Below are 27,483 nucleotides of genomic sequence, written 5' to 3'. Positions count from 1 at the left end.
CAAAAGAGTTATGCTGACAAGCGTTGATCAGATCTAGAGTTCCAGATTGGGGATATGGTTCTCCTGAAGGTGTCACCTTGAAAATGTGTCATCCGATTCACGAAGAGAGGCAAGTTGGACCCCGGGTATATTGGTCCTTTCGGGGTTTTAGCCCGGGTGGGCAGGGTTGCTGATTGCTTGGAAGTTGGATCTACCCGATGAGCTTCGTCAAATCCATAACACATTTCACGTCTCTCAGTTGCGGAAATGTTTGGTTGATGATTCCACGGTGGTTCCATTGGAAGATATTCAGGTGAATGATTGCCTGAATTATACTGAGAGATCGATTGTCATCCATGACAGAAAGATGAAGGTTATGTGGAACAAGTCGGTAGATCGGGTAAATGTGCAATGAAAGCATTGCAATGGTTCGGAATGGACGTTGTAACGTCCCAAAATTCAAGACTAAAAATTTCTTTTAATAAAATATTACGTAAAGTAAAATCATCGATTCAAAGCATAATCAAAGTAATAGTTTTCAAAACACATGTTCATTATCAGAGTAAAACATTCCCAGGCTGACTAATCTATGGTGTGTGCCATGCGATCACCCCGAGCTCCATCATCAGCTACCGGAAGTACCTGAAACCAAAACTGAAAATCGTAAGCACGAAGCTTAGTGAGTTCCCCACTTTACCACATACCATGCCAAATCACATACTGCACATACTGGGCCACGCCCGCTATCCTGGGCCTCCCCCCTACCTCGGGCCTCGCCCGCTAAAACGGCCCCGCCGCTTCAGGCCCCGCCTGGCTTCAAACCCCGCTCGGATACAGATCTGTTTCACTTAGGCCTCGCCTGTCACAGGGCCTCGCCCACTAACATACATAATAGCACATAGACATATCACAACACACAAACTACACACATATGAACGGATCCTGTCCTAAGGCCTCGCCTATCCTGGGCCCCGCCCTTGTCCTTCTACTGATGAGTCATGGAACCCCATCCATGCTCTTACCGATAGTGAGATACGGGCCCAGCCCACACTCACCTCCCTACCAGGCACATACAAGTATCACACAGACAACAAGTATAAACTATCACCTAAACCATTCCTTGGGCACCCGCCCGCTAACATTGGACCTCGTCCTGAATATCATACTAGCATACTATGCCTCGGGCTAATCCCCAGGTCTTCTACACATACTACATGGGCCGACATTGTGGCCGTAGACCCATTCACACAAAAGGAAAACTCACCTGCACTGGCTGAACTCGCTGTTGATCCCACTAGCTGCTGCTCGACCACTCACTGAACCCCTGCTCTACTTGCTCCCCGAGATATCAATATCAATGCAACACTTAGTCTAACTGACCCTCGACAGTTAACCAAGTCAATTATGGTCTAAGTCAAAGTCCTGGTCAAAGTCAACCTTTCCAGGTCAACCCTACTCGCCGAGTCCACTTACTGACTCGCCGAGTTCATGTGCTCAGGGTCCTTTCCATTCGTGACTCGACTCACTGAGTCAGTCCATGACTCGCCGAGTCCAACGATTTCCGAGTCCTGACCTGCCCAACTCGCTGAGTCTCCACCCGACTCACTGATTCGAGTCTCAACTCGAAGGGTTTGGGGCTTCGCGACCTGACTCGCCGAGTCCAAGAACAGACTCGCCGAGTACAAGACAATCTTCATCCAACTTGCCGAGTTGTTCTTCCAACTCGCAGAGTTCATGCCCAACTTCATCCGACTTGACGAGCTGTTCATCCCACTCGTCGAGTTCCTCCTCATCTTTATGATACTCGCCGAGTTCACTCGAAGGACTCGCCGAGTCCATTCAGATCTTCATACATGCAGAGGACTTTTGAGTCATGCATGGACTCCAAACTGTAGATCTACCCTTCCCAAGCCTATTCCTCACGTAAAGTTGCAAACTTTACGTGTAGAGAAGGAGATCTAGGCACAATACACCATAAACTAGGGTTTAAGGCAAGAAGGCTCCATAATCAGCTCAAAGGCAGATACTTTATGGGACACTAGACCAAAACAAGCATGGATCTGAGGTAGCAACCTCAGATCTGGACTTCTAGCTCGAAATGGTTACTATCATGCCAAGAATGCCCAACACACACATAGATCTAGGTGCAAGGGAGTCCAAGAACTAGCTTATTACCTCCAAAAGCTCAGAAATGTCTTCCCAAACCCGGATCTACAGCCCCCTTCTTGCACTCTCAAGATTCTTCTTCCTTCTCCAAGCTTAATGCACTCTTCAAGGCAATAATTGGCTCAATCAATGGATATGACGGCTAGGGTTTGGTATTCAGGGCTTAAAAGGCAGTAAAGGAACCTTAGGAAGAAGATTAAGACGTTTATATAGGCTCCAAGTCCCGAATTTAGGGTTTTCCTCGTACAGACCAGACTCGCCGAGTCACCTTGGCCGACTTGCCGAGTCGGTCACTTACTCTTCGACCCGGATCCCGCTCGGACTCGCCGAGTTCCTCCTTGGACTCGCCGAGTCGCCCCTTAAAATTAAGGTTTTCTTTCCTTTCTTGGCCTTCAAAACTTTGGGTGTTACAGACGTGGGAGCCCAAGGTCAAGATGAGAGAATATTATCTGGAGTTGTTCGCAGTTGACGAACTTCGAGAATGTAGTCTGATTCAAATGTCACTTTATTATTTATTTATTTATTATTTTTTTTATACATTAGACTAATTTTGTTGTGATTTATTTACGAACTTGACACGGTCAGATCTAAGACTGTTCAGACACACGGTGGATCTACCTGGAAGCTGCAATGGTATATCTATTTTTCAAATCAAATGACTTCTGCTCTAAGCCTCAGCGCACGCACAAGTATATAACTTTAATCTCAAGCCGATCGATCTATCGGTTGATTTATAGGTGTATTGTAGATTAATTTTGGTTACGGCACAAAATTCTCAGATCTGAAGGTAAAAATCACACAACTTAAGTCTTCATGTCCGATTTTTTTCGATTCGTTTTCTTGTTGAATTTTATAAACAAATATCGAGTTGGTTTTTGTGTTTGAACGTTTGGTTGATTAACTAAGGTTTGGGAAATATACGAAACGAAGATGTTGACGAAGTTCGAGACGAAGAGTAACAGAGTGAAAGGACTGAGTTTCCACAACAAGAGACCATGGATCTTAGCTAGTCTTCACAGTGGAGTGATCCAGCTATGGGATTACAGAATGGGCACTCTCATCGATCGATTTGAGGAGCACGACGGTCCTGTTCGCGGCGTCCATTTCCACCAATCGCAGCCGCTTTTTGTCTCCGGAGGTAAATTTGAATGCCACATTACAATTGAAATGCTTTCCCATAGAAATGCATATCGCATTAACTTTATTGAAGTTGTACTTGTATCAACGATGGCTCTAGAAGTTTTATGGACTGACGTATTTGTTTCTTGAATAGCAATTTCGACCCTATTGGGTTGGGTTAACTCTTTGACACGTTTATTACAATTATAAAGTTCAGTAAGTTGTCAACTTTGTTGGATTGTTACAAATGGAACCTCAAATTTATGTAAATTTGGAGACATTGTTTACTTATGATGCTCAGTAGCCAATATATGATTACAAGATCAATAACTTCTTCAATGATAAATGGTTATTGCAGGAGATGATTACAAGATCAAAGTATGGAACTACAAATTGCATAGATGTTTGTTTACACTTCTTGGACATCTTGATTACATCCGAACAGTTCAATTTCATCATGAGTACCCCTGGATTGTTAGTGCTAGTGATGATCAAACTATCAGGATTTGGAATTGGCAATCTCGTGCATGTATATCTGTATTGACAGGACACAACCATTATGTAATGTGTGCTTTATTCCATCCAAAAGAGGACCTTGTTGTGTCAGCATCATTAGATCAGACAATTAGGGTTTGGGATATTGGTGCATTGAAGAAGAAAACAGTTTCACCTGCTGATGACATCCTTCGTTTAAGTCAGATGAATGCAGATTTCTTTGGTGGTGTTGATGCTGTTGTAAAGTATGTTTTAGAGGGACATGATCGAGGAGTCAATTGGGCTTCATTTCATCCAACTCTCCCTCTTATTGTCTCAGGGGCTGATGATCGTCAAGTTAAAATCTGGCGAATGAATGGTATCAGTTTCTAAATCTTGTTTCTATTGCTCCATCTGTATGTTTTTGTGATAAGTTCTATATCATTTAGCTGATCATGAAATAAAAACAAAGAACCTGATGACTATTTAGGCTATGTTTGGCGCGCCACAGTTAGCTTATTTTTCGAGCTTTTTTAAATTGTCATGTTTGACAAGCCAAAAAGTAGCTGATAAGCTAGCTTTTTAAAAAACTACTTTTAGTAGCTTTTTAGGAGTTTTCTAAAAATTTCCCTAATATACCCTTCAATAATTTTTAAAAAACATATTCTTCTAAGGCTATATTTGGCGTACTAGCTGAAAAGCTAGCTGTTAAATAAAAAGCTAGCTGATAGCTGAAAAACCGGCTGATAAAAAATGGTGTTTGGTAAAACTAGCTGAAAGATATAAAATGACATAAAAGTGCATTTAAAAGAATGTATTTCTATAATTAATTAAGGGGTATATGTGGAAATTTTTTAAAAAGCTCCTAAAAAGGTAGTGAAGGCTATGTTTGGCGCGCCACAACTAGCTAATAAGCTAGCTAATTTTTCGAGCTTTTTTAACTTGTCATGTTTGGCAAGCAAAAAAGTAGTTTAGTCAGCTAGCTTATAAGATATCTTTTTAAAAAGCTACTTAGAGTAGCTTTTTAGGAGCTTTTTTAAAATTTTCCAAATATAACTCTTAATTAATTATAGAACACATTCTTTTAAATACCCTTTTATGTCATTTTATATTTTTCAGCTAGTTTTACCGAACATCATTTTTTATCAGTTAGCTTCTAACTTTTTATTTAACAACTAAGTTTTCAACTATCAGCTAGCTTTTTCACCTAACAGCTAGCTTTTCAGCTAGAAAGCCAAACATAGCGTAAGTAGCTTTTTAAAAAACTAGGTTATAAACTAACTCATATAAGCTAATTTTTAGCTTGCCAAATATGGTAACTTAAAAAAGCTCGAAAAATAAGCTAGTTGTGGCACACCAAACAGAGTCTAAATATTCTTTTATGTCATTTTATATCTTTCAGCTAGCTTATATCATATTTTTGGTCAGCTAGCTTATAAGCTACAAGCTAGCTTTTCAGCCAAGCTGCAAACAAAGCCTTAGTTTTCTCTCTAAAAGCACTGTTTAGTGTTGATAATAAGTGATGACTACTTTGTTCTCCTATAGGACTTGGGTGGTGTTGTTTTTATCATATACGAAATAACAATCATGTTTTTTCTTTGTTTGTGAACCTCAAAACCAACTTTCATCTACTCTTTCTTCTTACACAAAGATCTTCACAATACTATTATACAACAAGTAACAAGAAAACACACACCTTAACATTTCAGATTCAAAAGCATGGGAAGTAGACACACTAAGAGGCCACATGAACAACGTCTCATCCGTTCTTTTCCACTCAAAACAAGACATCATCGTATCAAACTCAGAAGACAAAAGCATACGCGTTTGGGACGCGACAAAAAGAACAGCCCTCCAAACATTCCGTCGCGAACACGACAGGTTCTGGATTCTCACCTGTCACCCCGAACTCAACCTTCTAGCAGCCGGACACGATAATGGCATGATAGTTTTCAAATTTGAAAGAGAACGCCCTCCTTTCTCTCTAAGTAATGATTCTCTTTACTACATCAAAGATCGTTTTCTACGGTTTTACGAATTCTCAACCCAAAAAGACACTCAAATTATCCCAATCCGAAGGCCCGGATCATCCGGATTAAACCAAGGGCCTAGATCTCTCTCCTATAGCCCTACAGAAAACGCTGTCTTAATATGTTCAGAAGTAGATGGAGGATCTTATGAACTTTATGTCATCCCTAAAGATAGTGTCACTAGAGGTGATGCAATTCAAGAAGCTAAAAGAGGGGTAGGGGGTTCAGCGGTTTTTGTTGCTAGAAATAGATTTGCAGTGCTTGAAAAAACCACAAATCAAGTTTTGGTCAAGAATTTGAAAAACGAAATAGTGAAGAAAAGTGTTCTTCCGGTTGTTACGGATGCGATATTTTATGCGGGTACGGGTAATTTGCTTTGTAGGGCGGAGGACAAAATGGTCATTTTTGACCTTCAACAGAGAATTGTTATGGGGGAGATTCAAACTTCTTGTGTAAGGTATGTTTTGTGGTCGAATGATATGGAAAGTGTTGCTTTACTTAGCAAACATTCGATAGTTATTGCTGATAAAAAGCTTTCACATCGATGCACACTTCATGAAACGATACGTGTGAAAAGTGGCTCGTGGGATGATAATGGTGTGTTTATATACACAACATTGACACATATCAAATATTGTTTACCTAATGGAGACTCTGGAATTGTAAAAACACTTGATGCTCCTGTTTACATTACAAAGATTTTCGGGAACACGATCTTTTGTTTGGATCGAGATGGGAAAAATCGGATGATTGTGATCGATGCAACTGAATATCTTTTTAAACTTTCTTTGTTGAGAAAGAGATTTGATCATGTTATGAGCATGATAAGAAACTCAGAGCTATGTGGACAAGCTATGATCGCGTATCTTCAACAAAAAGGTTTTCCAGAAGTTGCCCTTCATTTTGTGAAAGATGAAAGAACTCGGTTTAATTTAGCTTTAGAAAGTGGGAACATACAAATAGCTGTTGCTTCTGCTAAAGAGATAGATGAAAAAGATCATTGGTATAGATTGGGTGTTGAGGCTCTTCGCCAGGGTAATTCTGGAATTGTGGAATATGCGTATCAGAGAACAAAGAATTTTGAGAGGCTATCGTTTTTGTATTTAATTACGGGTAATTTAGATAAATTATCCAAAATGATGAAAATCGCTGAGGTCAAAAATGACATTATGGGTCAGTTTCATAATGCTTTGTATTTAGGTGATATCAAAGAACGAATCAAGATTTTGGAAAATTCGGGTCATTTAGCACTTGCGTTTGCTACTGCTAAAACCCATGGGTTGAATGATATTGTTGAGGAACTTTCCGTGAAGCTTAAAGATAATATTCCGATTTTGCCCTTGAGGTCAACTTCTCTTTTAATCCCTCCAACCCCTGTTATCTCTGGTGGTGATTGGCCTTTGCTAAGGGTCACAAAAGGTATCTTTGAAGGCAGTCTTGATAATACAGGACAAGAAGAGTATGAAGATGCTGCAGATGCTGATTGGGTTGAGGATTTGGACATTGCTGACGTGGACAATGGTGACATCAGCATCGTGGATGACGAAGATCCAAATGAAGATAACGAATCTGGAGGTTGGGACCATGAAGATCTTGAACTTCCACCTGATTTCGACACCCCGAAAGCCACCTCCACCGCCAGGTCAGCGGTTTTTGTCCCGCCTAATCTGGGTCCACCCGTGACCCAAATGTGGGCCCAGAAATCATCACTTGCTGCCGAACACGTGGCAGCTGGCAACTTCGACACCGCCATGCGTTTACTAAACCGCCAGCTGGCAATAAAAAATTTCACACCTTTGAAATCATTATTTCTTGATCTTCACATGGGTAGTCATAGTTTCCTCTATGCTTCCACGTCAGCCTCACTTATCTCATTTCCCATTGAGAGAAACTCGAGTGAATCCACCCCCACTCACACCCGGGCCCCACCTCAACTTATCTTTACTTTTTCCCAATTGGAAGACAAGTTAAAAGCTGGATACAAAGCTACAACTTCTGGAAAGTTCACCGAAGCTTTACGCCTTTTCATGAGTATTCTTTATACAATTCCTTTGATAGTAGTTGAGACACGAAGAGAAGTGGATGAAGTAAAGGAACTGGTTATAATTGTGAAAGAATATGTTTTGGGGTTACAAATGGAATTAAAAAGGAGGGAATTAAAAGACGACCCTGTTCGACAACAAGAGCTAGCAGCTTACTTTACTCATTGTAACCTTCAGATACCTCACTTGAGATTAGCTTTAATGAATGCGATGACTGTGTGTTTCAAGGGGGGGAATCTTGTTACAGCATCGAGTTTCGCAAGGCGGCTGTTGGAGAGTAATCCAACGGCTGAGAATCAATCTCAGAAAGCACGGGTGGTTATTCAGGCGGCTGAGAGGAACATGAGGGATTCTACGGAGTTGAATTATGACTTTAGGAATCCGTTTGTGACTTGTGGGGCGACTTATGTTCCGATTTATAGGGGACAGAAGGATGTGGTGTGTCCTTATTGTAGTTCGCATTTTGTTGTTTCTCAAGAAGGGGAGATTTGTGGTGTTTGTAATCTTTCGGTGGTGGGATCTGATGCTTCGGGCTTACTGTGTTCTCCTGCGCAGATAAGATGATTTAAAATTCTTTCTCGGGATGCTAGCCTCGCTTTTTTCTACTATCAGGTAATTCTCTCTCTTGGTTTTTAATTTTTTTTCCCCGACTCTTTTTTTCTTATTGATGTGTTATTTTTCTTGTAATTTGTAAACCTTATGCTTATTAATAGACAAAATAATGATGCCTTGTTCAAATTCTTGCAGTTCAAACAGAGGGAGCCTTCGGATTCTTGATATTTATAAAAAATACGAGTTTTGCGGGAGTTGTACTTTTATTGAAGTTTTGCATAGGCGTAAACATTAAGTATAGTGTGTTTATAGTAGTGAAGATAGTTAATTTCGTTTGGACAAGCCGGGTATAACTTTTATTACATAAGATATAGTTACCCTTATAGTTAACTAGTTATTGCATTTAAAGACATTTTAATGTGTTTTTCATATAATCAGGTTATTCTTGTTCAGGTTTAGGATCAGCTTTTATTTATTTCTTCTTGTTCTTATTGTTTTAATATCTTTTGATAACTTTGATGTTTGAACGACTATTTATAAGGAAAATGACTTGAGAGGGTAATTACCTTTTCGTCTTTTTCACGTTTAGGTAACTTCATTTTTTTTTTTGTAAATATTTGACCATTTAACGTGTTAAATGTGTTCACAACAATGTTATGATATTTTTAACAAGTTAACAAGTTAAATGGTCAAATGTATAAAAAAATAAAGTTCTCCAAATGTGAACATTTTTTTTTTATAAATTTCTTAAGAATATTTATAATTTCTTACAACAATGTTATGATATTTTTTTTTCTATAAGTTTTATCTAATACAATGTTTTAAACTTTGCTTATAATTTTTTTTAAAACTTTTTTTATACTTTCATATAATTTTAATACAAGTGCTTTGAAATCATTTTTTTTTGTAAATGTTTTAAAATTTTCTTACAAGTTCTTAACTAGTTTTATTTATTTATTTATTTTTTAAACATTTTCATACAACTTTTTTACAACTTTCATATATTTTTTTCTAAACTTTCTTTTACGACATTTTTAAAGTGTTTTTTAGGAGATGTTTGGATTAGCTTATTAGCTTATTGTTTATTAGTTTATTTGTGGTGGAAATAAACAATAAGTAATAAACAATGAGGGATATGCTTATTTAGCTTATTTCTAACACAATAAGCTGATTTTTAAGGATTTTATCAATACATTTAAACTTAGCTTATTATGGTGGGAATAAACAATAAGTAATAAACACCTTATTTTTTTCATATCCAAACACCCCCTTAGATTTTGTATGATAATTTAATATTTTTATAACATTTTAAATTACTTTTGTTAAATATTCGTTTAAAACATTGTATTAAAAAAATTAAAAGTTTATAAACTTCTAATTAGAAAGTTGGAATAATTTTAGAACACACACACACACACACATATATATATATATATATATATATATATATTGTTTAATATTTGCTAAGTAATATTTTCTATTTATTTTTTTAAAAGACCCTTCATACTTATTGTTACATATTTAATTTATTTAATTAGATACTATTCACTTTAAAAATATTGTAGATGCTTAAAAAAGAAAGTAAAAAATTATTAGAGGCTATATGAAAGATTTCACAAAACAAAAACATATTTATTAATTAACAAGTAAAATCTAAAATTGATCAATATTTAATTAATATTTAGGAAGTTATTGATATTTGAAAAATAACATTACAAAAAAATAATATAAACAAATATGAAAATAAAATTGCTATTAAAAGTGGGGAAAATGATTTATCAGAGTAATTAAAATTTCGTTTTGTTCATATCTAGATAATTTTTTTGTACACATTTAACAATTTAACTTGTTAATTTGTTCACATATTACCATTGCCACCTGCTATAGTCAGTGACAATGACATTATGTAAACACATATAACAAGTTAAATAGTCAAATGTATACAAAAATAAAGAAGTTACCTAGATGTGAACAAAACGACAAAGATGACTACCCTTATGAATCATTTCCCCCTATTTCTATGATGATTACATGTGGGAATCATAGGTCAGAAGTTAACCTTTCTCAGTTTATCAATTTAAAGGTAAATAGTTCTGTTTATATAGATATGTTTATATAGATAGGCAAAAGTGGTACCAATTTTAGAGGGGTTCAATATGTTTCTACTAAATATTCGTATTTATCTTTTATTTATTGGATCATATCTTAAGTGTCAAAATCGAGAAATGAGACAAAAACAAAAAGAAATGGTGCGTTATGTATTTCGATAATTAATACTTAAGAGGACGAAGTTGGAGGATAAGATAGAAGGAAGTTGGAGGATAAGATAGAAGGAAATTTCATTTTCCATATAGCATATAAAATACAAATTGATGATTAAGTATGATAATAATATTTTTAAATTTAAGGGATTTTGTTTGAAGCTAAGAGCATCTCTAATTCAACTCTAAACTTTATTTTTCCTTCATTTCTTCCATGTTTTCATTCAACAATATCTTCTTTCTATCTCTATTTTTTAGATATGAATAGGATTCTTCCAGATATGGACGGACATTATTCAATTCTCCAAAAATAGAGTTGAAGTTTTAGTTGTTGATTTTAGTCTTTCTTTTTTATTTATACATTTCTTATTTTTATATTCTAATTATAATTTAAATATAATATTTAATATTTGCAATATCCTGGTATATATTAAGTTATATTAATTAATTATTAATATAGAGTTTAGTATTTATTTATTGAATTCATATAAAAAATTAAATATATACTAAAGATTTAAAACACTGTAATATATTTTTATAAACGTTTATAACTGAAATATAACTTATAAACATGAAAACGTATTCTAATAAAATAAAAAACAATTAAATTTGTAAAAGAAATGTTATTGATAAAGGTCGAAATAATAATGGATGAAGATAATTAATTCTAACAATTTCTTGTTCGATATAATCATATTAAAAAAATAGAATATATATTTGGTATAAATACAATCTTATTTATTTAATAATTATTTAAAATCAATTAGAAATTATTTCCAATTTATTATATATAAACATTTTATTTACATATCATTTTATGATAATATAATTTACAATATTATTGTAATAAAAAAATATAGAATACAAGTTTGTTAAAATCTAATAAGTAGATGGATATGTTTAACAATATATATAAGTTAAAAAAATAGAATATACTAAGAATATATACTTTTTAGTATAAAATAGAAATCTTCAATAAAGTCCTAATATTTTGGAGAAATTTACAGTTTAGTACCAGATTAAATTTTGTTTACAAAAAGACATATTACCGGCTAAAGCTTCGAGATGACCATTCGTGGCCGGTTTCACAGATTTAGCCAGTATCTCGTCTTTTTTTTAATCGTTAATTGATAAAAAATTCAGGGCTTTTTCATTATTTTTGCTAATGACCAAAATATTTGGATTTTTTTAAGATTACCTTTAAACTAATGTATATTATATGATCTAAGTTAATATATACTATTCATCGTCTTCTTTCTTGCGCTCTTTCACCGTGTGTTTTCGTTGTTATCGTCGAACCCAACAACAAAAAGCTCACTCACAAGCATCGTTAACTCCATCGCAAGATCGCCGTGTATGTGAGTTGTCTTTTAGCCGAAGCGGGGTTCAGGAGGATTGATCGGTTCATTTGGGTGCTTGGTAAGTAGCAATGAGTGATTTTGAGGACGAAGTCCTATTTAAGTGGGGGAGAGTTGTAACATCTGGTTTCGAGAAGCTTCCAATTTTGGGAATTATGGGCATTAATGGATCAAGTGATGGTTCTGGATGCCAAAGGGTTTGGGCTTTAACCCCATTCAAAAGTGGATTACATATATATGTTATGCGAGCCAGTATTTCAGTTTGTACTTTGGAGCTTAAGGGTATAATGGTAAAGGTAATGTTGTAGGCCTTTTATCAAATTAAGGATTCTAGCTCAGAAGGTTTTGGGTCAAAGGAGACTTGATGAGATTGTAGGGCCTTTCATTACTTTTCCAAGCATATAAAGAATGTCGAAAATGGATTTGGGATATAGGATTTATAACTATTGGAAGTTAGGAAGGTTTTGGGTTTAGGCTAGTACACTGCGTAACCTAGGCATAGATGATCGCGAAGGTTCACCCTGGTATACTAGGTGTACCAAGAGTACGCAGGGCGTATGCGAAGCAGAAGCAACCCTAATATTTGAGTCTTAGGCCCTATTTAAAGACCTTAACTTATTTCAAACCCTTATTACCTTTAGCCTCCATCCTCTCTAACCATAAATTCAAAACCCTAGCCCCATTTGTGAGGTCCTTGATTTTTTGAGTGCTTTGGATTGTTATTGGTGCATCTTGGTGCATCATGGAGAAGAGGGAGCTCGTTGGAGAAGTGTTGGTTGCCTTGGAGCTTGTAGATCTAGACCTTGTTCACCTTGATCTTTCTTCTGGAGGTATAAAGCTTCAATCTTGATCGTTCTTTTATGTTGATCTATTTTGGGTTGTAATTTTCATATTTTGGTCCCATGGTTTTGGTTCTTGTGAATAAAAGCTACTCTATAGCTTAAGGGTGTCATTTCTTGTTAGATCAAAGGTTCATGTAGCATAAAAATCGGATCTTGATGAGTATAATTCTTCCATGCATGTGTTAGTGGCCTTTTGGTGAAGTTATGAATATAGGGCTTTGGTTTGGGCACCATTAAGACATGCAAAGCCATAAATTTAGGAACTTTATGACTAAAGACATCCTTTATAATTAGATCTGAAAGTTAGACATTTTGTCTTAAGGCATTAAGACCTTGGAATATGGTTTGGGCTTCAACTCCTAGTACATAGGGCGTACACACTAAGAAGTGGTCATAAGTCATTTGGGTTTTGTGCCATGGATTATTGGGTCAGATATGGGAAGGGTAAAATGGTCTTTTACCCTTAGCGTGATAGATTAAAGGTTTCATTTCTTGTTAGATCAAAGGTTCATGTAGCATAAAAATCGGATCTTGATGAGTATAATTCTTCCATGCATGTGTTAGTGGCCTCTTGGTGAAGTTATGAATATAGGGCTTTGGTTTGGGCACCATTAAGACATGCAAAGCCATAAATTTAGGAACTTTATGACTAAAGACATCCTTTATAATTAGATTTGAAAGTTAGACATTTTGTCTTAAGGCATTAAGACCTTGGAATATGGTTTGGGCTTCAACTCATAGTACATAGGGCGTACACACTAAGAAGTGGTCATAAGTCATTTGAGTTTTGTGCCATGGATTATTGGGTCAGATATGGGAAGGGTAAAATGGTCTTTTACCCTTAGCGTGATAGATTAAAGGTGTCATTTCTTGTTAGATCAAAGGTTCATGTAGCATAAAAATCGGATCTTGATGAGTATAATTCTTCCATGCATGTGTCAATGGCCTTTTGGTGAAGTTATGAATCTAGGGCTTTGGTTTGGGCACCATTAAGACATGCAAAGCCATAAATTTAGGAACTTTATGACTTAAGACATCCTTTATAATCAGATCTGAAAGTTAGACGTTTTGTCATAAGGCATTAAGACCTTAGAATATGGTTTGGGCTTCAACTCATAGTACATAGGGCGTACTGGGGCGGTACGTCGGGCGTACTCACTAAGAAGTGGTCATAAGTCATTTGGGTTTTGTGCCATGGATTTTTGGGTTAGATATGGGAAGGGTAAAATGGTCTTTTACCCTTAGCATGATAGCTTAAGAGTTGGACCTTGCTTTGGGTTATTAACCTAATTATTGATTAGGGATGATTTTGGATATACTCAGTGTGGAGAGCTCAATAGCAGTAGCGAGTATGCGTTTCAGTTATCTCGATTTGAGGCGAGTCTCCTTATTGTACCCGTGGGTCGAAGGCACCAACGCCAACCCACTAGGGTATGCTATGTAGGATGCTAGTTGTCTTTGTGACTCTTGCATTGTATGCTGGGATGGGCCCAAGTGCATGCATGTAGGGTTGGGTCCATTATATGTTGGGCTAGGCCTAATTGTATGTCGGGATGGGCCTATTGATTAGGAAGGGCTAGGCCCATTATTATGGGATGCTCCAAATGTGTAGGCTAGTCCCAATGATATGTATGGTATGTGGTATTTTGGGGATCTCACTAAGCTCTGTGCTTACGGTTTCATGTTTATGGTTTTAGGTGTTGGATTAAGTGCCTAAGCCCATAACTATAATTGGTATGTACTTGACCCGAGATTAGCATGGTCTATTTGGGTTGCATGGCACCGGAACAATCTGAATGATGGACTTTTGAGAAGAGGATATTTATGATTTATTCATATATTCTAAGTTCTAATATATTAATATGAAATCATATTATTTAATTAGTATTGATCAAGAATTAGTTTGGAATTAATTATGTGATCATAAGAGACTAATTAAAGATATGGGAATTGATTTGGTAAATCATTGATTCTTATAAAGTGGGCAATGATCCATAGTTCTTCAAGTTAGGCTAAACCAATGTCATAACTCATGGATGGTCCATGGAGGTTTAAACCCATGGATCATGAAGAATATGGAAGGTCATGCACATTAGGGCTTGCATAGTGTAACCCTAGTTGTGTCACACTATATAAGAAACCTCATGGCAACCAAAATCGACACTTAAGTGAGACACTAGAAGGCTAGCCAATTTTTGTGTGTGCAAGACAATCTTCTCTTAAGTCATCCATTGTTGGTGGTGTTGTGTGATTCCATTTAAGGTGCAACACTTGGGGCACTAAGTTCTTAAAGGCCAAACTCAAGAAGTTCTACAAGCTACAACAAAGAGGTAACTCTATAACCCATTTCGATGTTGTTTATATCAATTGTATGTTAGTTGTAGGCTTAAAGCTTTGGAAACAATATTGCATGTATAATTAGAGAAAACATAAATCCAAATCTTTTACAGTTGTATGTGCACCATAGGATGTTGTAGTATACCAAAACCCAACAGTGGTATCAGAGACATGAGTTGTTTTCTTTTATATTTGATGCAATGTGTTAATTTTCAAAGCTGGAAATTCTTGTCTGACTGCCCTACTTGACGAGTCCAAGCTTGAAATCGACGACTAGGATGAATTTAGGCATGAACTCGGCGAGTCCATAGATGGGCTCGACGAGTTGGCTGTCCAGATAGCAGATTTTCGAGTTTTTTTGGCCTGTTTTGGATTAGAATCATTACCAAAAAATGTTTTAGTTCATAACATTTGACTTTGTTGTTATGGTAATGATGATTCTCATCCAAATATAAGATAGTTGTCAAAGTTCACGATTTGTATTAGTTTATATGCTTAGATTAATTTCTTGAAATTTGTTTGATATGAATTATCTTAACTTATGAGTATAATTAGATCATACACAAATTGTTTGATTTTGTTAATTACAGTTTTGATCTAAATGTTTTTGATGAAATCTATAACTTGTCCTCAAGTTGACAAGTTATGGAAAATTAAAGGTCTCATTTTTAAATGTCATCATAAAATGGTTTTAAGTCTTCCATAACTTGTCCTCAAGTTATGGAACTTGAAAGGTCTTTCATAAATGTTTTTTATGAACTCCATAACTTGTCCTAAAGTTATGGAATTCAAGAGTCCTTTTCATAAAATCTTTATTAAACTAATAAGTTATGAAAAACCAAAAGTTTTTGAATAGTTCAAATGGCACCCTCAAGTTTTGGAATTTGTAAATGAAACTTTGAGACACTTAGTTCCAAACCCTAGAATTTTAAAAGTTTAAAATTCAACCCTTATACTATTATAATATATAGGTTTAATATTTATATATGTATAAGAGTAAAGTTACTCTCACCCACCGCTTCCTTGACTGGTGGAGGGTCGTTAGCCGAACGGGTTTGACAGGACATTTAAATTCTCATTAAAAGTATAATGAAATACTATGTAACTAAACACTTATAAATTCCCAATCTTAATTACTTAGGAAAAATGTGAATTTGGTGCTAACACATGAAATTACACTTTGCACCTAGTTAAGTCGTTAGTGAAGCGTGTGTGGTTAACCGAAACACTAATCTGGGACTAACAGTGCGTGGCAAAGGATAGCTTGATGTTAATCATAGATCAATGGAGTGTGTGTGGTTAATCGGCACCTTGATTAGGTGGTTGTAACATTGAGTATACCAAGCTAATTTGCATGGTTATTCACACCTTGTTTGTGATCCTCAGCATCCCAATCACAAACTTGAAGGGCACAATTAAGATTTAAACATGCCATTGAAAAGTTCATTGAATCTCAAAGGATCTAGGAGTTTCAATCCATTTAAAACCTAATGATCATTTTCGTTTTTCATTGTGGAAATTGGTAGATCGTCATTTACCTACCTTCAAATATTTTTCAATAGGTTTACGGCATCCCTCTTCCGAATTGTAAAATATTATCTTGGGTTCTAGCCTTAATATTTCATGTGGGTGTTATATTAAGGACTTAAATCAATTAACTTGAATTTCTCCCATTACAGATTTATAGTTCAGACAACTATGGTCTTCCTAATTTTTTTGGAACAAACTTTCTTCTTGAAGATGATATCCTACCTGGCGATCAAGGTAAAAGATTAATCCCTTTGTTGTGCATTAGTGGAAATGGAAATCATACTTCACTTTCTCCACCTCCTCCAATAATTCTCCATAACCCACAAGTTCAAAGACTTGAAAAGTTCAAGATCACTCAAGCCTTATTGGATAGCAAACACAAGGATGGAAATTATATGTGTGCACATGTCTTGGATATGAAGTCACACATTGACAGGCTGAGAATGTTGGGTGTCGTGCTCCCAAGGAAGTTGGATATTGATTGGGTTCTTCAGTTAATTCCCGAGTCATATAGTGAGTTTGTTAAAGACTACTATGTGACAGATCACGACATGACCCTAATAGATCTTACCTATTTTCTAATTGTTGTTGAATCAGCAATGATTTGACGCAATGGTCAAGCAAATTTGGTTGGAAGATCTGCATCTCAAGCTGAAATGGACATCCCAGAAATGGTTCCTTCTCCTAAAGGAAAGGAATCGGCCATGGTCAAAAGTTTTGATCATAAGAGAATGGCCAATTCTAAGATTGTTCCAAGTGCCATACCAAATGAGCCTGTGTGTTTCTATTGCCAAAGAAAGGGACATTGGAAGCGAAGCTGCCGTGACTACCTGAGAACTTTAGTTAGATTGTATGGTTCTGCTTCGGGTAAGTCCACTATCTAACTCTATTAAGTTCCTAATTGTTGATTCTAAATACAATATGCGATAAGGTTGCATTTTGATGTTTTGAAAGATCATGCAAAGGGAAGGAAGCTTAAAGGAAGAGTATGTTGAATCTGATTGCGAAGATGGATTTCAATCTCATGGTTCGTTGATCGAAATTTTGAGCTACTGCTTAAGAGTTATGATAGATTGCTTAGAAATTTGCAGTAACATAATTTTCATTGTAATTGCATTGTAAGGAAAAAAAATTTCCGCATTTTATAAATAAATAAAATTTTGTTTTTATTTTATTATATCTCCTTGCAATGACACTTATGAAAATTGATGTTTATATGTTTCTATGTTAGCAATATGAATTTGATTCTTTCATTTGTGGTAGTGTTAAAATTTACCAAGTAAGGAAAGATTCTCATCACCCAAGTTTCAATTGGATAGAAACTCAGAATCATGCAACTTGTAGTGTGTGATGAATGAGAACCTTTGTCTTTGGAAAATTAAGAGTAATTCCTTATTCACATGAATATATGAGTCAAGTGAAGGACTAGGAGTCGGGTACACTTGGTTGTGCGCTGGTCAGGTCCACCACAAAGATCGATAAGACTATTCTTTGTGATTTACTAAAGCTTAGTAAATATGGTTATGCTTACAAGTTTAAGTGTAATTCTGAAACATTGGAAAAGTTTCAATGTGTAGCAGAACGAATAAGAAGAATCAAATTGGGCAGAAAGATAAAAGTTTCTCAAATCTGAAAAGATGGGAAACCATATCACAATTGATCCTCTAAGGATATCTTAGTGCATTTGTATGGATAAGAAGAGGAATCGTGAATTATTGGAACATCTAATCAAAAAGGTGAATCATACTTCTTTCCAAATCGAGTCTTAGAGTCATACTCCAAGATTGTGCCTTGAGTGACATAATCTTAAGGAAGGTTTAAAACACTCATCAAATGTAGAGTAAAATGTTTCTTAATCTTGTACATTTGAAATTGGTAAGTTGTGATGTTTTGGATAAAACAAAGACCAATTAAGACTAACTGTATGAAGTGTTTATCTTGATAAGAAACCGCACTAACTCTTGAATATTTGTTTGTCTCTTGACAAAGAGAAACTTATATGTCAAGAGGTCAGTGGGAGTCATAAAGATCTTGACAACTTTCAAGAACTAATCAAGAATAAACCTATTGTTAATCACTAGCACACGACTTGAGGTTGTAACCTATCGTAATGACATATTCTTATTTATGTGCCCATTCCAGTTAAGTTGACTTTGCATATGAGTTCTCAATTTTTTGCATAAGGAAAAGCACCTGGATCAATGAAAGTCTCATTGATCAGTGAGGGTGAGCTGCTTAACAACTTGGAAGACATGGTAGGCCCTTATGCTACCAAGTGGCAAGAAATTAAGATTGAACAACTTCAGTCCATATAAGTTTGAATTTGTCACTGACCTTGTCTTATGATTATGGTTTGACAAATTAACATGGATAGGAGCACATACACCATAAAATCTAAGTGTCATAAGGTTTCTCTTCGATTCATGAAAATGATGGTGAGGAAACGCTTTCACTAAGTTGATTTAAGGAGATAGCAATTGTGATATTTGCATTTCTCATATTCGATTATGATTATGACATCCCTCTTCATAGTTCGAATTGTGAGAAATGGCAAAGGGTCTAAACATTTGAGACTTATTGTTGTAAGTTCTAAAATTGTTAAGACACACATGTGAGCTATCTAAGAAAAGGTGTATGATTTTAAGAAGCCTGGATAAAGTCTTATCGAAGCATCTCGTATAAAAAATCTGAACTTTGGTAATAAAAGTCAATAAGCATTGATTTCTAGAAGTCTAGCTGATTTTTGAGTACATGTCAAAGCTAGGGGGAACATGCTAGGGGGAACATAAGATAATAATTATTATGCTAGTGGGATCATAATCAATTATGGTGAATGTTGAAAGTTAGTAATGTTAATTATAGAAAACAAAAGTTTCAATTCGCAAGTTGCAGATTGTGAAAAGTTGTTTTGCTATAATTAAGGGAGAGGAATTCATATTTCATTTCAAATCTAAAAAGCTTAGATTGAGATTTTAATCAAATTTAGTTATACTTCAAGATTGTGTTAATTGTGTTTTCAAAATACAATTATGATTACGACATCCATTTTCATAATTTGAATTATGAGAACATGGCAAATAGAAATATTATAGAAAACGATTGATCAAGTATCGTGTCTTTATGTTAGACATTATGAATCGCATCCCATATGCTTCGGGTATAGGATCGATTGCATATGCTATAATATTCTCGTGTTCTAAATTTTCCAAATGCCTAGGATATTAAGAGGGAAAAAGGACTAGAATCGGATATGACTAAAGTGGTTAATAACTGTTAACGACAATCTAAGGTTCGCCAAAGATTGGTCTCTTAAGGACAGTTGGAAGTATAATAATGGATGGTCCATATTGGGATTATTATGAATAGACAGGAGTTTATTAATAATGGATTGTTGTATGGCAAGATATGGAATGTTTCCATATTGGGAGTTGGAGATTAAGAATACATGCAAGAAGAATGTTCAAAGGAATGTACTTTGAATTTGAGACTTTGCCTCTTTGGAATTGTTTTGTTATCAATTTCCATTGGAAAGTTTTTTGTAATATCGTTGGTCAAGTCTCTGTGACTTTTGGTACCATGACATTACAAAGGTTGTATTGCATGATAGTTTAGCAGTGACAAGAATTTGGGATTCTTACACCTGCAATAAAGAGTTGGAATTGTGAAATGAGTGTCATTGAAATGCTTTCGATTGATCTATTTCACAAAGTAAAGACCATAGACAAACATAGTGTGCATGCTTGGAGCATGGGACAACTATTGTTTTGATTCAAGTATTAAGTTGATAAATTGAAACATTATACAATGATTAATGAGTAATCAGTATGGGACTCAAAAGTTGGGGCCATATAGGATTAGTATTATTCTTGTGTTTCACTTTGCATTTTTTGACTTCCTGAATAACTAGGTTATTCAAACCATCCACATTCGATCATACTTTGGAAGTAGGTAATGAGGCAAGACTGTCATGAATGGATCTGTAGAGGTGTTTTAGTCATAGCACAAGTTGGCTACAGTGTTCATGAGTACTCCAGGAATAAGATTCGAGTATTGGAATCAACCCACGCTCCTCTGAATCCTTTCATGGATTTTATCACGAGTGATTGTGAGATGCTAATATCTTATATTCTTTAAACGGAGACATGTGAGTTGTAGTTGCAAGTCGGTTGCACATTGACATATGTAAACGCACCAGTACCTTGGTGTTATAAAACATATCGTTCTGTGTGATTTGATGAGTAAGTACAAGTGAGCATTTGGATCGAAGTTTATCTATTCCTTTTACCCCATATGGGTAAAAGTGATATCTGTGGGCCCCTCGGTGATTTAGTGATGACACCCCTAAGTGCTTGGCCAAGCCTGGACTGATTTGATTTGTTTAAATAGTCGGTCATCATAAATCGGAAATTGGGAAACAATATATGGACAAAGAGAATGATTATAATCCATGTCTCTGTCCATATGATATCTAGAATGGAGGAATATATGATCCCTTATCTAATGGACGCGTCAATGACTAGGTCAAAGTTCTACATCGGCTTTTAAAAGCTATGATTGCTAGTCGGGTTGTGGAGTCGTACTTGGAATAATAGCTATTAGACTTATCCAAGTGGGAGACTGTTGGATTAAGTGTCTAAGCCCATAACTATAATTGGTATGTACTTGACCCGAGAGTAGCATGGTCCATTTGGATTGCATGGCGCCGGAACAATCTGAAGGATGGACTTTTTAGAAGAGGATATTTATGATTTATTCATATATTATAAGTTCTAATATATTAATATGAAATCATATTATTTAATTGTTGTGTTTTGAGCAATCTAACACTTCCTAAGTGTGCATGCAACCCTAATAAACCTTGGATCTATGTTTGTCTAAATACATGCAAAATAATAATTTTCCAAGGTTCATAACCTATCTAACATGGCATGGGGAACATTTAAACATAAAAGAGTTAGATGAGATTACATACCTTTTGATGAGATTGATTCTTTGGAGTTTGAGAGCCAAGCACCAATAGTGTGAATGCCTCAAATGGAATCACAAATCACCACAAACACTTGGAAAACTTTAAGAGAGTGTACACACACTTATATTTTCGGCCACACACACACAACCACACTAGTGACACTAGTGGCTATTTCATGCAACATAAGCATGCTTATATAGTGTACATGATTAGGGTGAAACCCTAATAACCCATGACCTTTCCTTTCCCAAGGATCCATGGGTTAAAAGCTCCATGGATCATCCATGGACTTCCATATAAGCCTAGCCCATTAACAAACGAGTGTTAGCCCACACTATATAAAACCAATAGCCCACAATCTAATTAGTCTTCCTTTTAATCTCTAAATTAATTCATAATTAATTTAAGACTAAGACTAATTAAATAACATGACTTCATATTAATATATTATAACTTATAATATATTAATAAACATATGTATATAACTCTCATAAAATTATCCATAAATAGTTTGGGTGAAGTGCAACCCAAATGGACCATGCCGGGTCGGGTCAAGTATGTACCAAATAAGTTATGGACTTAGACACCTTATCCAACAGACTCCCACTTGGATAAGTCTAATAACTATATTTGCGTATGTTACTTCAGGAACCAACCAGCAATCGTAGCTCTCGAAAACTCTGTTGAACTATGAAGCGCCATTTTAGATAAGTGATCATATAATCCTCTGTTCTCATGATATCAGCCGGACAAATACATGGAACAACATCGTACTTATTGTCCAACAGTTTGTTTCCCGATTTTTCGATTTGTTTGACAAAGAACTTAATCGAACACATCAATTTAGTTCTGACCGGCGGGTACATAGGTCACAACAAAATCATCGAGGGGCCCAAATATCGCTTCTATTTCTAGAAGGAACAGATAAACTTCGACTCATATGCTTGTTCTACTACTTGTTGAATTGTACACAAAGGCACGTTTTATAACATCAAGTTACTGATGCGTTTACGTGCAATCAATGCACAACCAACTCATAGGTAACAACTCATATCTCTAGGTTTGAAGATTTATATGATATTACCGTCTCACGATCACTCGAGATAAATTCCATGAAGTGATACTAGTGAGCGTGGGTTTATTCCAATACTCATAACTTATGAGCACTCATGAATGTTGTAGCAACCATTGCTATGACTAAACCCATTTAGCCATCTACAAACTCGATTCATGACAGTCTTGATTCATACCTACTTCCAACATATGAACGACTGTGGAGTGTTTAAATAACTTAGTCATTCAGAAAGAATAACCTAGCTATTTTGGAAGTCAAAACATGCAAAGTGAAACACAATAATAATCGAATCCAATATGGTCTCAGAACCCTTTTGAATATAAATAGAACCACCTTTTATTTATCACCATATTGATTACACATTATTCATTGTATAATGTGTCAAACAATCAACTTAAGACTTGAATAAAAACAACAGTCGTCCCATGCTCCTAGCATGTATACTTTGTTTTTCTAAACAATAGTTATGCCATACTCCAAGTATGCACGCTATGTTTGTCTATGATCCTTACATTGTGATGTAGATCAATTGAACATGATTCCAATGATACTCATTTCACAATCCCAAATCCTTATTGTAAATGTGAGAATCCCCGATTCCTATCATTTACAAAAAAATCTGTTAGATTTTAAACTTTTATGCAATGTTCCTCTTGTAATGATTATGCACAAAGTCACTAAAACCTTGTCACTAGTCATTACAGAGTATTCCAAAGAAGGTCAACTTCTATGGAACGGAAGTCTCATATTCAAAGTACATTGCTTTGAACATCCTTCTTGCATTAAGGTTTTCTAATCTTACATAGATTGAATAACTTCCACCTATGGAGACATTTCCATAGTCCCATTTTGACTATCACTTCCGAAAAAGAGTTACTTCTTTTCAGAATATGTCAATATGGTCCTTTCCGACAACTTACATCATACTTTCAACTGTCCCTGAGCAACCAATCTTTGGCGAACCTCAGATTGTCCTCGACAATTGCTTAATCACTTTAGTCATATCCAGTTCTAGACTTTTCCCTTCTAAATGCCCTGAGCATTTGGAAAATTTAGAAAGGATGAATATTATAGCACATGCAATCGATCCTATATCCGAAGCATATGGGACACGATTCATGATGTTTGACATAAAGACATGATACTAGACCAGTCTTTTGCTACAATATATAGAATTTCCTTAAGTCGAACCATTCAGACACAAAATTCATATATATATATATATATATATATATATATATATATATATATATATATATATATCCTTGACTAAAGATGATTAAAATCTCAATCTAAGCTTTTGGAATTGAAATGAAGTATAATTTCCTCTCCCTTAATTATAGCAAAACAACTTTTCAACCCCTGCAACTTCATGAATTGAAACTTTGTTTTCTATAATTAACATTGCTAACTTGCAACACTAAACGTAATAATCATGCTCCCACTAACATGATGATTATCAGCATAACACTTATGCTCCCACTAGCTCTGACATATTTCCAGAAATCTGCTGGACTTCTGAAATTTAGATTCATACACCCTTTCTTAGATAGCTCATATGTGTGTCTAAGCAATTTCAAGAACTATGAAAAGGGATGCCGTAATCATAGTCTCAATTTCTTAGACCTTTGCCATTTCTCACAAGTCCATGTTAGTGTTCTGGTTAACCACACACGCTCCACTAACGACTTTTGAAAATGCAAATAACACAATTGATATCTACGTAAAATCTACTTAATGAAAGCGTTTCCTCACCATCATTTTCATGAATCGGAGAGAAACCTTATGACACTTAGATTTTATAGTGTATGAGTTCCTATCCATGTGAATTTGTCAAAACCATAATCACAAGATAAGGTTAGTGACAAATTCAGCCTTACATGGATTAAACTTGTTCAATCTTAGTTTCTTGTCACCTTGGTAGCACAAGGCCCACCAATGCTTCCAAGTTGAACTCTGATATCTCACATGCAAATTCAACTTATTTGAAGTAGGTACAGAAACAAGAATTATGTCAACACGATAGGTTGCAAACCTTAAGTTGTGTGCTAGTGATAAATTACAGGTTTTACTCTTGATTAAATCTTGAAACTCTTTCAGGATCTTTAAGGCTCCCACTGTCCCCTTGACATATAAGTTTCCCCAGTCAAGAACCATTCCTTGACAAAAAAAAATATTCAAGGGATAGTGCGGATTCTTAACAAGACTAACACTTCACACAATTGGTCTTAGTTGGTCTTTGTCTCATCCAAGACATCACAACTTACCAATCTCAAATGTACAAGGGTAAAAACATTTTTCACTACATTTGATAAGTGTTTTAAACCTTACTTTATGTCACTCAATGTTACAATCTTGGAGTATGACTCTAAGAATTGTTTTGGAACGAAGTATGACTCATCTTCTCGATCTTAACCAATCCAACAATTCATGACCTCTCTTCTTAGCCATAACAATGCACTAAGACGTCCTTAGAGTCTGAATTTGTGATATGGTTTCATAATCATTAAGATGATCATGAAATACGATACTAAAGTACTCTCCCATCCTTTCAGATTTGAGAAACTTTTATCTTTCTGCCTAATTTGATTCTTCTCATTTGTTCTGTCATACATTGTAATCTTTCCAATGTTACAGAATTATACTTAAACTCATAAGTATAATCATATTTACTAATCTTTAGTAAATCATGACAACTCAATCTTTGTGGTGGACCTTGACCAGCGCACACCCAGTGTACCTAATTCCTTAGTCCTTCAATTGACTCACATATACATGTGATCAAAGAATTAGTCTTAATTTTCAAAGATGAAAATTCTCATTCATCATACAATACAACTTGTATGATTCCAAGTTTCTGTCCAATTGAAACTTGAGTGATGAAAAACTTTCTTCATTTGGTAAATTCAGACACTACCACAAATGAAAGAATCAAATCCACTTTCCAATATTGCTATTACTGGAAACATATAAGCAACAATTTTCCACAGATGCCATTGTAAGGATATTTTAAAATAAATAAAATTAAAACCCTTTTTTTCTTTTATTTTAAAACTTTGCGGAAAAACTTATCCTTACAATTCACATGAAAACCTTGTTGTTATCTATTCATAAGCAATATATTATAACTCTTAAGCAACAGCTCAAAATTCTGATTGCCGAACCATGCGATCGAAACCCACCTTTGCAATCAGAATCAACATATACTTACTTTAAGCTTCCTATCTTTTCTTTGATTCTTAAAACATCAGCATGTGACCCATTCACATTATGTAATAAGAATCTCCAAATAGGAACTTAATAGAGTTAGACAGTGGACTTTACCCGAAGTAGATTCAAACCTCTTGACTTGATCAACCTTATGACCTTTCAGGTGAATAGGGCAGCTTCACAACCAATGCCCCTTCCTTTGGCAACAAAACACATGGACCCTTTGGTAATGGCACATGAGACTATCTCAGAATTTGCCTTTCTCTTTACTATTTGGTCAACCGAGTTGACTATAGCCAATCCCTTTCCATTGGGAAGAGAAATCATTTTCTAGATATCCAATGCTACCATTGTCAATGTCCATGTAGACTTGGGAAGTTGTTCTTTTAATCAAATTTGCTTTACTGGTGTTCCAAATCATTGCTGATTCCACAACACCAAGCAAATAGATAACATCATTAAGGGTCATGTCATAGTCCGTCTCATAGTAGTCCCAAAGAGACTCACTACGTTACTAAGAAAGTGATTGAACATCCAACTTTCACGGGACTTTGACACCCAACTCTCCCGGCTTATCAATATGTGACTTTATCTCCAAGATGTGAGCACACATAGACTATGCTTGCCAATAGGGATTGAGTGACTTTAAACTTTTCAAGAACTTGTGGGTGAGGGAGAATAATTGGAGGAGGTGGAGGAAGTGAAGCATGATGTTGAGAGACACCATCTTCAAGAGATTTGGGAAGATCATAGTTGTCTGAACCAGACATCTATGATGGGAGAAAATCAAGTTAGTTGATTCAAAGTCCTTAATATAACACCCAATATGAAATATTGAGGCTAGGACCCAACACAATATTTTATAATTTGGAAGAGGGATGCCGTGATCCAAGCTATAAAATATTTGAAGGTAGGCGAATGACGATTCACCAATTTCCACCATGAAAAACGAAATAATTTATTAGGTTTTAATTGGATTTGAAATTCCTAGATCTTTTGAGATTCACTGAACTTTTCAATGGCATGTTTCAATCTCGAGTGTGCGCTCTCAAATTTTGTGACTGGGATGCCGAGGATCACAAAACAAGGTGTGAATAACCATACCAATTCACTTGGTACCCTTAATATTATCACCCAATCAATGTGCCGGTTAACCACACACGCTCCATTGATCTATGACAAACATTAAGTCACCCTTCGTGATCCTTACTAGTCCAAGTTAGTGTGCCGGTTAACCACACACGCTCCACCAACGACTTGGTAAGGTACAAAGTGTGAATTCCATGGGCTAGCACCAAATTCACATTTTTCCTAAAGTAACTAAGATTGGGAATTAAATAAAACATTTAGTTACTTTATAATAATCATTATACTTTTAATGAGAATTTAAAGTCATTGTCCTACCCGTTCGGCTAACGACCCTCCACCAGTCAAGCAAGCGGTGGGTGAGAGTGGACACCCATTAAGTTGCCATTTTATAGGCAACAACCTTATACCCACCTTATAGACCAGCTTCGTGAATGAGACCTACTAACGGTA

The 27,483-nt window shown here is 35.5% G+C and overlaps 1 protein-coding gene across 1 annotated transcript; it reads left to right on the top strand.

Annotated features, from left to right (window-relative positions):
• Window positions 1-2,706: 2,706 nt before the first annotated feature.
• On the top strand, window positions 2,707-8,820 carry LOC111886348 (coatomer subunit alpha-1). The gene is made up of 5 exons (XM_023882580.3): window positions 2,707-2,932; window positions 3,052-3,283; window positions 3,623-4,117; window positions 5,448-8,422; window positions 8,558-8,820. Exons 2-4 carry the CDS (start codon window positions 3,076-3,078, stop codon window positions 8,372-8,374), a joined length of 3,630 nt encoding a protein of 1,209 aa, XP_023738348.1. The 5' UTR covers window positions 2,707-2,932; window positions 3,052-3,075; the 3' UTR covers window positions 8,375-8,422; window positions 8,558-8,820.
• The last annotated feature ends 18,663 nt before the right edge of the window (window positions 8,821-27,483 follow it).

The sequence above is a fragment of the Lactuca sativa genome, chromosome 4 (assembly GCF_002870075.4).
Source record: "Lactuca sativa cultivar Salinas chromosome 4, Lsat_Salinas_v11, whole genome shotgun sequence".
Classification (NCBI taxonomy): Eukaryota; Viridiplantae; Streptophyta; class Magnoliopsida; order Asterales; family Asteraceae; genus Lactuca; species Lactuca sativa.
The sequence above is the reverse complement of the archived record's forward strand: the minus strand, read 5'-3'. Positions and strand labels throughout refer to the sequence as shown.

Excerpts from the sequence above, each read along its gene's own strand:
- LOC111886348 (XM_023882580.3), top strand. The coding sequence starts at position 3,076 with ATGTTGACGAAGTTCGAGACGAAGAGTAACAGAGTGAAAGGACTGAGT. Across the intron at positions 3,284-3,622 it reads GCCGCTTTTTGTCTCCGGAG|GAGATGATTACAAGATCAAA; the intron begins GTAAATTTGAAT and ends TGGTTATTGCAG. Across the intron at positions 4,118-5,447 it reads TAAAATCTGGCGAATGAATG|ATTCAAAAGCATGGGAAGTA; the intron begins GTATCAGTTTCT and ends TTAACATTTCAG.